Raw genomic sequence first — 11060 nt, forward strand, 5'->3', positions numbered from 1 at the left:
GAGGGCCCCAGTTCAGATCCCACATATGAGGGCCAGTGACACTGCCCTCTACAGCTAAGATGCTGAACAACAGCTCAACCTGGAGCTGGGCAGCCATGAGTCGCCAGCAACGGCCTAGGCTGCAGCCCCTGATGCAGTGGGTTGCCATGGGCTACCGTGTGTAGCCAGCAGCCAGCGTTAGCGGCCAGCAGCCGCAGAGAGCGTTCATCCAGAAGCCGGTGACTGATCTGCCTCGCCCGGGAAGAGTGCAATAATGGTGCCAACTTGGGCGAGTGAAGCAACGTCCTCCACAACTAGACTGAAGAACAAAAAGGACAGCAACTTGTCTGTTCCCCTTCCCCTTCCCCAACACTGTTCCCATTCCCCAACTCCCAAATAAAAATATTAAAAAAAAAAGAAAACAAAGTTACCCAAAACAAGTTGCCTCTTAAATAAAAATAGCTTAAAACAGAATTTTTGATTTATATCTCAGTATAGCTTCTTTCTCATAAATGATGAAAATCATGAATATTTTTTCATATACCCTTCTTGATGTTTTGAGATTGCTCACTTTTGCTATTTCTGTCATAACCTTAACATTATATAATCTGGTGTTGGTGATTTTATTATATAACAACTTGCAACTTAAAAAAAATGATGAAGATGTATATGGCATTCATAGAGTAAGATAAGTCAATGAGACCATAATTTGATGATAACAGTCATTTGTAAGAAAATTATGACTTTTTAAAAGATTTTATTGGGTTATTGGGAGTGGGGAACAGCGTTGGGGAATCGAGGAAGAGGAACAGACAAGTTGCTGTCCTTTTGTTCTTCAGTCTAGTTGTGGAGGACATCGCTTCACTGGCCCATGTTGGTATTATCATTGCACTCTTCCCAAGTGAGGCAGATTGGTCTCCTGCTGTCCGGCCGCTCACATTGGCTCTTGGCAGCTCACGCTGGCTGCCAGCCACTCACAGTAGTTCACGGCAGCCCACTGCAGCCCCACTGCAGCCTACACCATCGCCAGCGACTCACGGCAGCCCAGCTCCAGGTCAAGCTATTGTTCACCATCTTAACTATAGAGGGCGCAGCATCACTGGCCCTGACGTGGGATCCGAACCGGGCCCTGCTGCTTAGAGCTGGCATCCCAAGTCAACTCTTAACCAACGCGCCACTCGGCTAGCCCAGAAAATTATGACTTTTAATGACACTGTCAGTTTAAAAACAATAGTAAAAAAGAATTAACTTTAAAAAATGTTTAAAAAAGGGCTTTCCAACAGAAATATAAAGCAAGCCATATATTCAATTTTAAATTTTCTAATAGTCACATTAAAAAGGAAATTAATTTTAACACTATATTTTATTTCACCCAACATCCAAAAGATATCATTTCAACATCTAAACAACATAAAAATTATTAATAAAATACTTTAAGTCTCTTATTGTACTACGTCTCCAAAATTCACCATGTATTTTACATTTATGGGTCACCTCAATTCAAATACTAAAATTTCATTTAAGAATACTTAATCTATATTTAGATTTCCTTAGATTTACAGGTGAAAAAGCAGGTTCACATACCCACATCATTCTAAACATCTTAAAAGTTTTACCGTTTACTGAATCAAGTGTCACTGTTTAAATTTCAAATTAATTAAAGTTAAATAAAGTAAAAAATTCAGTTGTGTAAGTCAAAAATCACATGTGGCTAGGGGCTATCATAATAGAAAGAACAAGTATTATAAATTAGCAAGAAAACTAAATTATATAAGTAAATAAAAGTTGACCACTTAAAAAAGAGTTGTTCTGATTAGTTACAAGTCAAATGTCACCTGCTTTAAAAATAATTTGAAGCTATTTCTTCCAGCTATTTCTTTTTTCTTCTTTATTATTATGTGGGCTGGCTTACCACATTTGCAATTGTCACCTTACAGCATACTCTATTGCATGATGCTATAATATGCAATCATTTTATTTTAAATTTTAAGAGAATTAAAAAGGCACAGTGCAATGTCCTTCCTATGTTATTATTCTACCGAAATAATGCCTAAAGCATTTTTATTCATTTCTTTTTTACCCTAAAGTACTTTTTGGGTCTTCTGCCTTCTCCTGAATATTATTTTGTGGGACTTTTGGGTTTTTTTTTATTTGTTGTTTTTAATAAAATTTCATTGAGGTATAATTTACATACAAAATGAAGCACCTATTTTAGGTTACAGTTCAGTGAATTCTGACAAACTTATATAATCATGGAGCCACCATGCTAATAAGATACAAAGTATTTTCATAACCCCCCCTCCCCCCACTCAAATTTCCTCATGCTCCCAAGAGTTGCTCCAGGGTACACTGATCTAATATCTAACACTATAAATTAATTTTGCCAATTTGAGAACTTCATACAAATAAAATAATACAATGTTCTACACATCCTGTATGTGTGTGTGGTTTGCTCTTTTGGTCTGGATTCTTTTGCCAGCATAATATTCATCAGATTTATTCATCTTGTTGTGTGGTTCAGTAATCTGTTTATTTTTCTTGTTGAGTAGAATCCCAATGTATGAATAAACTACAATTTTTTGCCATTCTGTTTATGGATATTTGTTTTTCTCCCCCATTTTTAGCTATTATAAATAAATCTGCTATGAACATTAGCATACAAGTCTTCACATGGACATATGTGTTCATTTTCTTGGGTAAATACCCAAGAGAAGATTGCTACATCATATGGATCTATTAACTTTATTAGAAGCTGTCACACTGTTTTCCAAAATGACTGTATCACTTTACACTGTCACTTGCAATGTAGGAAAGTTGGATTTGCTCTGTATTCTTGCCAACAATTGAGGCCGTCCATCTTTTTCAATTTTACCCATTCTAGTGAGTGTGTAGTGATATCTTATATGGTATAACTATTATTTGGAATCTTTTCATTGCTACGCTATACAATTTGAACTATCCCTCTTCTCCTTTGATTGATTTATCTGTTTGCTTTCTAAAAAAGAATATAAATAGGAGGAAGAGGGTCGAGTGTCAAAATCTGGGCGAGTGAAAATGTCCCCAAGTGCTAAAATGAGAACCAATCTAGAGATTCAAACTTCAGACTTCCTAGTATCTTGCTCCTATAATTTAGTCATGACATGCTATTGTGGAAAGAGTACAGGACTGAGATTCAGATTCCTGCAGTTCCGGTCCTGCCTTTGCACTTACTAATTGAAGTCATCTGACTTCCGTGAGGGTTTGTTTCCTCTTCTATAAAATTGGGATATCTGTTGTCTCAATCTCAAAGCGCTGTTGTGAGGGTTGAATGAGATTAATATGCCAACATAATGGCTTATTATAAGGTCTTTGAACAAACATAAGCTCCTGGAAGTTTTCCAAAGAAGACGAGGATACTCTTGTCTGGTGCTTCAGACATTAAAGATGGAATGTACTCTTAATAACATATTAGAGGGGCCGGACGTGTGGCGCGTTGGTTAAGAGTTGGCTTGGGACGCCAGCTCTGAGCAGCAAGGCCCCCGTTTGGATCCCACATGAGGGCCAGTGATGCTGCGCCCTCTATGGCTGAAATGGTGAACAACAGCTTGACCTGGAGCCAGGCTGCCATGAGTCGCCAGTGACCACGTAGGCTGCAAAGGGGCTGGCCGGCAGCTGCCATGAGCTGCCATGAGCCACTGTGAGTTGCCGTCCAATGGCTGGAGAGCAACTGCCTCACCCAGGAAGAGAGCAATGATAATACCAACATGGGCCAGTGAAGCAACATCCTCCACAACTAGACTGAAGAACAAAAGAACAGCAACTTTTCTGTTCCTCTTGCCCGATTCCCCAATAAAATCTTTTTAAAAATAAAAAAATAACATATTAGAGAGGCAGCCTGGGTTCTGGAGTTAGAAAACCCAGGTTTAAACCCTCTTAGCTACATGCATCAAATATTTAAATTTTATGACCCTTTGTTACCTTATTTATAAAATAAATGATAGTTTAGCTGTAGGATTTAATGTAATATGTATATGTATCTATGAAGGGCTCAATAAAATGTCTGGTATGTAATAGGCACTCAGTAACTGAGTAGATTCAACTTTTGATAAGTTGTTGATCTTTTAATGCACATTTTCAAATTAACTAGACAGGACAGTCAAAACCAAAGTGCCAGACTATTAAACTCTAAGTGCTGGCATGTTCTGATCTCTTTTATGAGGAATGCAGCCTTTACAAGGAGTTTCTTCTGTAAAACTTTTCAGATATTTTTGTCATCTATGTCAAATGAAACCAATCCAAAATGCAGGCTTAGAAAGATCATTTACAGGCTAGCTGCACATGAGGGGTGCCAATCCCCTTGAGGTGGCTTGTTTCAAAACTCTAACGAACAGTGATGTTTTATATTGGATGCCATCAATAAAAACCCAATGAGGTAGTTTATTCTTGGGTAGTTTAAATGCTGGATACACAGAGCTCTTGTTGTCTCTGAATGATCCTGAGTCAATGTTCCCATCTACCACTGGTCCCGCTATACAAACACCCTTTCTCAGAAGCTCTGGGATCCCAACTAACAACCTCATTGTTAAGATTAGCATCCCTCCTCACTTTCTCGTGTACATTTCAAACACCCTGATGACCACAGTGTGTGTTTCTTTTTTGCTGAACTAATACCCTTACCTTCATTGATAAAATCTGCAATAAGGTGCTGAAGGCTTATTGGGCCTGTGTTTAAATTACCTACCTGCCAGTGATCCTCACAAATAACAGCTAAAGAAAAAGGGACTCTTTATTTGTGACTAGTAACACCCCACTTAATTCTCACATTTTCTTACCTGTTTGCATTTCGAAGAACATCAAATATATTGCTTAGTGATGTATCATTCTGAAACACATTTGGAAAACTAGAGAGAAGCTGCCACACAGCTGTTTGCTCTTGCACTTGTGAGAAAAAGGACAATACTTTGACCATTTCCTGAAATACTGTCTTCTGGTTATTGGGATCCCTTGATATCTTAAAAGAAAGAAACCACAAACAGGACAAAATGAGACTTTAACACTTGTAATCACATGGCTTACTGACTTTGAAAGCATTAAAAACCTAGGTTTTCACATAAATAATTCTTTGGGATTTTCATTGAGTGGGAAGTCACCTTTTACTTGGGAAAACAAACTACCATTTCTAATGTTCTTAAACATAATTGCATATTTTTCCTATACCTACAGAAATTGGCATATTTAAAGTTTGATTCACAGAGCTATGGTTAATACAAAATATTTAAAATGGTATTTTGAGAAATTAAAATTAACTTCTTTAAATAAAATTAGATTCTGAGTAATATTTTTGCTTTTCTCTTAGGACCTGGTTTGGGAGATCTTGATATTATTAAAATATTTACACTCACCTGAGAGAACTGGTTTGTTAGTTCTTGGAGAGAAGACTCTAAAAGTGTCATGTTGGACAGACAAAATTTGTTAAAAACATTTTTCCCTAGAGTGGTCCAAGAGAAGGTGTCATCAGCAATATATCCTGGATAGCTCCCACACAGTTCTTTTCGTATATCTTCCGAAGTTGAATTTTGCTTTAACAGCTAGAATTGTGCATGAGACGAGTGGGATAATAATGTTAGTAAATATAGATATTAAAGTATTCAAGTCTTCAAGTAAACTGACCTATCTTCACCATAGTGATTTGAAGGTCCTGTATTATAGCAATTATTAAAATAACACTAAAAAAACACTGGGTTTACTCATGAAAAGTCACTGAGAAAGTGTGTGAATGTAATAATTTTTTTCATTGTTATGATTGAAATAATTTTATATGATTTGTTTAATTGGACTCATTTCCTCGCTGACCAAAGAACACAAATGCACCAGATTTTTTCTAACAAAAATCTTCAGGCTTGAAAAATCTTAGTTTTTCTTGGGCATTTAGCAACAGAGACTCAGGTGTCCTAGCTCTTTGTGACACTTTTTGGGAAATTAGCCATGATCTTTGGAAGATTTCCAGGAAATAGGAGCTTAAGAGTCTAGTCTCAAGACCAACAGTGTTTATTCAGAGAAGTGAGCAAACATAGATCATGTTTCATTTGTAAAACAATTATTTCATTTAAGAGTTATGCATGTGAAGAAAACATATATGAAAATACAATAAAATATGTAATTACCAAAAGCAATAATTGTAAAACATTTTTATTATGGAATCATAATAAGTCCCTCACATATTTCACCGTGCAGACCAATCACAGATGCAGCACTATTTTCAGCTATAATATTGATCACATTCACTGTTATGAACATGTTTAGATAATTACAGAGCCAATTATATTTAGTAGTAATTGTTAATGGGTCCTTCTTAATAATTAATTCTTATAGCCCTGAGAAACAATGGCCAACTAACTTCATCCTCCCCTTTAGTTTGCATCACAAAATCTACACTCTGCCTTCCAGTGACCCAACTTCTAAAGGTAATAGAAAAAAACAGGATATACTTATTCTAGGATATACTGTAAGTGCCAGGTCTTCTAGTCATTCATCCATATCTCCTCCCTACCATTGCACATAAACTCACCCCAAAATGATTTCTCTACTCATTCTTGCAAGGGTTGCAGAAAGCAGTAAAGAGAAAGAAAGAGGAATCAGAGGTTGCTGACACAGGCATCAATATGTCATCCTAATTTTTACATCCCTTCCCTGCTCCAACTACTCTCAAAATATGTATCTATACATAGAAAATTCATTTTTGACTTATCTGCATTGGATACATGACTCCGTGCTGCCTCACAAAATTATGTGATTTTATTCCATATGACAAAGAGAACTTGGGGGTTTCAACCCAAGAAGTGGTATTTTTGTGACTAGCATTGCTCTTCTAGATATTAAAGACTATAACTGACTCAATGCAAGGCTTTTGCTTCTAGGAGCCAATATGGAAGAAATAGAATGGAAAAGCATAACTCCCTAGTTTTCACAGTAGTCCAATTTGGGATGGTTTTAAATTGGAATTAACTGAGCACATTGGGGGCTTCCTAGGCCAGACAGGGTGCTTTAGGTATCTCAAGTATATTTATTATTGAAACTAGACATTTAACGTCTACTCTGGACTGAATGAGAAAGTCTTATATTTCAATCGGCACTAACAGAATTGCTTTGGTGGGTATGGTGCCTTTTCCTAGCATCTACTTTTGTGTTGTCCTTTGGCTCAATAAACATAGATCAGTTTATTGAGATGCTTGAGTTATAGAGAGTGTTAACTCAAGGGAACTAACAGACAAATGAAGCTGAAGTGGTTATAATCACTGGAATATGAATAAAAGTCAGAGATACGTCCCCATGATTCAGAAGGCAGAAATGTGAACTACATAAGATATGGATATATTATTTTAAATGCTTGTGTGTGTGTGTGTGTGTGTGTGAGAGAGAGAGAGAGAGAGAGAGAGAGAGAGAGAGAGAGAGAGAGAGAGAGAGAGAGAGAGATTTGTCTATTGCAAAATGTTTTAAATGCCCTCTTCTAAATTTCTAAAGAGTATGTAAAGTAGGGCTCAAACACCTATCAGGGCCAGCCAAATAAATGTATGAATCTGGCTGGATGAAAGACAATGAGGAAAAGTGTGATTATAGTTAATAGAAGAGTACCTATTCTGCCTAAAGGCACTAAAATTCCATTTCTTAAAATCCCTGTATACACACACACATTTAGTTCATAGATGCCAGTTTATACCATTGATAGAAATTATGTGTAGTATCTTGCAATCTGGAATCTTAAAGAAAATGACTGGTAAACAGAGGGAAATCTGTAGATAAGCTCTCTAAAGTCTGCTAAGGAAAAGAACTTTACTACTTTGGAGAGATGTTTTCCATTGCTCTCAATTTTTCCAAAGGTATTATCAGTATGAATGAGGCAGCAAGTTTTACGAGTGCTATACCTTCATTTGCTTTCATATAGCTTTTTCCCCTTCCCTGCTTCAGAAAATAGAAAGATCACATATATACCACCCCATTTATTACTAAAAGAAAAATCTCAGGTTTGATTAAGGAACCTAACAGGAAAGTAAATAAATATCAAAGATCTTAAAGAATTTGCAATGTCTCAAAATTAAGCTTTTTTTTTTAATTGCAGAGCTCCTAAGAAAAGATTCTTCCGGAGATATTTCTCCAAATGGGAAAGATGGCCCAAGCCTCTTCCTGTTGAGACGATTCCTTTACTAACTTATGAGGTTAGCTCTTTATTATCAGTTCATTATAAAATTGAGTAAAATTACCTTTTCCAAACCAAGGATCCTGGCAAGGACTTGAGTACCATTGAAAGTATCTGTTCCAGTACTTTCCAAATCAGAACTTGGACTGGGAAATACTGTGGCTGTAGTAGAAAAAAGAACAGATTAGATTCTACACACACACACACACACACACACAGATGGGCAGGTTCACATAAGAACCCATAAATATCACTGCACCCTCATACATCCCACAACAAGAATGTGCTCAAATATGCATCTTCCATGAAAGTTTTATATACTGTCAAAATGGCAAATTCTATCATTTTTCTTTTCACATAAAATTGTGATAGTTTTGGTGTGCTCTTGGTTGTTTTCCAATCCTTTCAGATGTGATTTGCTTTCCTTCCAGTTTATGTCATTAAACTTCATCACCAATATTATTGCCTAATAAACGGAATCATTTCTGTGCAGGCCTGGAGGATGTGAGGTGCCCCCACAAACTCCACAGATCCATCATCTCCAACATCTGTTCAAAGGATCCGCCAATGCACATCTGGTAGTAATGCTTTTCTTTTTAATTATTCAATCGGGAGGCTGAAATCTGCTTAGGATCGTAAATTCTCTCCTCCCCAAAGTGGCTTCTGAATGATATTTCAGATCAAATAAATGGGTAAAGCAATTAGTCCAGACTACAGTATCCTTTACTTAAGGAGCTCCCAAAATGGCTTCATCCAGGACTCTTCGTAATGTGCCCCGGGTCAGGGACATCGGCTAGAAGAGTATGTTCAGATCTATAGCATGGACATTCGCTAAGACTGTATGTTAACTTTTATAAATTTTTGACAAAAAATACTGTGTTGTCTTCACACAAAGAATCTTAATAGTCAAAGATACAGTGACTTATCACCATTAGTACCTAGGCTTTATTATAGCGCCGACAGGGCTGAGGATTTACCAACTGTGGTGAGCACACAATTCAATATGCAGGTGATGTATTCTAGAACTGAATACTTGAAACTCCTACAGTGTCATTAACCAACATCACGCCAAAAATTCAGTTTCAAAACATTACGAATGTATTTTTCTAGACCAAGGCAATTCTTTTGTGAGATGACTGGTCCGGGTGAGAAACGTAACGTGTGGCTACCGAGCAAAGCAAAGCTTCCTGGGATGCAACACTATGCTCTTTGCTATAACCTCCTCAGCCAAACACCCATAGATCATTTGCCACAGAACATTAACTCCTCAGAACTACTCACCACCACCTTCCTACCACATCAATCCAGGACTTTTCTCATTTTGTCCATCAACTTGTATTGGAATTATTTAATGTCATAAAATTTTAAATATTCCATGGCATTTTTAAAGGTACTTCTTGTTTTTCAGAGTACAGCCCTATTCCAACCTATAGGAATCTTTGTTTTGTTCGCTAATGTGCCCCCAGGACTTAGGACAGGGTCTACATGATAAGGGGCATCCAATAAAAATTGTCAAATGAATGTAAATAGTCCTGCTATTTTGAGTTTGTTCTCAACGTGTGGCTTCCATGTATGTTTCCCAGGACGGCCTGCATCAGAATCACTTGGCCTGAGGCTCAGCAAGCTCAGCCAGAGTTTTCTGCACTAAAGTTTGAGGGCCACTGGCGTAACTGTGAATGGTGGAAATACAGTCACACTGAATGACTGTGACACTGAGGGCTGAGTGGAAGTAGTGAGAGTCTAGCTGACAGAGTCCCAGCCTGGTGGCTGTTGCAGTACCAGCTCTGCTGGATGGCTACAGACAGGGCACTTAACCTTGTTGGGCCTCATCTTCCTCATCTGTAAGAGGAAATGTTTTGGATAAATCTCTGTTATTCCAGCCAATGATTTTTTTTCCTGGGCTTTCTAACCATCCCAGCATCATCTAATCAGAGGAAAATAAAGAGTCCCTAGGCAATCCTGGGAAAGTATGCAATTCTCAACATCATATGATTACCAGCTAAGCTTTTGCTCCCCGAGAGTATTTCAGCAAGAACTTAATTTCCAATTATTCTTGAGAACTTTGTATAATTGCACTGCCACACTTAGGCAACCGTAATAAACATTTGGATCTCTTAGGGATATGGTAGGCTTTCCATTTTTATTTGAAAAGTGAAAAGAATAAACCCTTTTAAAGATTGGACATGTACTGGCTTTTCCAAAAAGCCTGTTCTAAACTCGGCAGAAGAGAACAGCGTACCTGGTGATGCGTGCCTTCTTTCTGGAACTTGGGTGCCCTGGAGTGATAAATTGTTGTGCTTCTTCTGTAGGTTGGATGGCTTTCTCAGAATTGCACTAGAGAAGAAAAAGCAAGAACTCTATAACTTCACCCACATTAACTTCAGTTAGTTACAGCAACGTATTATGTGCCAAATCCCATGGCTCTCCGGGGACTTTTAAATGTTTAATCTACTTTCTAGGATTTTAATGGAAGAGCTCACCTAACCATACACCAATGGATACATAAGGTCTCCTACAAGGTTCATTTTATTCAGAGAAAATGAGGTTTAAAATAGATATTTTTACTTTGATCTTGTAGAAAGGAAATTCTTTTTAAAAGACAGTGAAAGTAAATATATATTTATATATAATACATATATATATATATATATTTCTTTTAAAAAGATGATAGATCCCAAATAGATAAGAGTCCAAGGGTGCTTGGGGGATGGAAGCAAAGGTCTGCTTATTTGTCAACCTTGAAAGAATATTAAATTATAGATGGCATTTTGAAGATTGTCAAAGATGAATACTTGTAAGACTTGTAAGACAGATTCAAGGAAGAAAAAAAAGAACACACATTTATTGAGTATCTAGTCTGTTCCAGGAACTGTGGTTGATGTTATTACAGGTGGCACCAGGTGTTAAA

General features: G+C 37.2%; 1 protein-coding gene across 1 annotated transcript in view; it reads right to left on the minus strand.

Moving 5' to 3' along the window:
• ABCA12 (ATP binding cassette subfamily A member 12) overlaps positions 1–11060 on the minus strand; it is a 210217-nt gene that overhangs the window by 126403 nt on the left and 72754 nt on the right. The window contains exons 4-7 of the mRNA XM_019632933.1: positions 10392–10486; positions 8217–8314; positions 5361–5546; positions 4791–4969 (exon numbers count right to left, since the gene is read on the minus strand). Of these exons, the coding sequence (XP_019488478.1) occupies positions 4791–4969; positions 5361–5546; positions 8217–8314; positions 10392–10486 (558 nt within the window). The remainder of the gene's footprint in view (positions 1–4790; positions 4970–5360; positions 5547–8216; positions 8315–10391; positions 10487–11060) is intronic.

This window comes from Hipposideros armiger, unplaced genomic scaffold (genome assembly GCF_001890085.2).
Source record: "Hipposideros armiger isolate ML-2016 unplaced genomic scaffold, ASM189008v1 scaffold_1198, whole genome shotgun sequence".
NCBI lineage: Eukaryota > Metazoa > Chordata > Mammalia > Chiroptera > Hipposideridae > Hipposideros > Hipposideros armiger.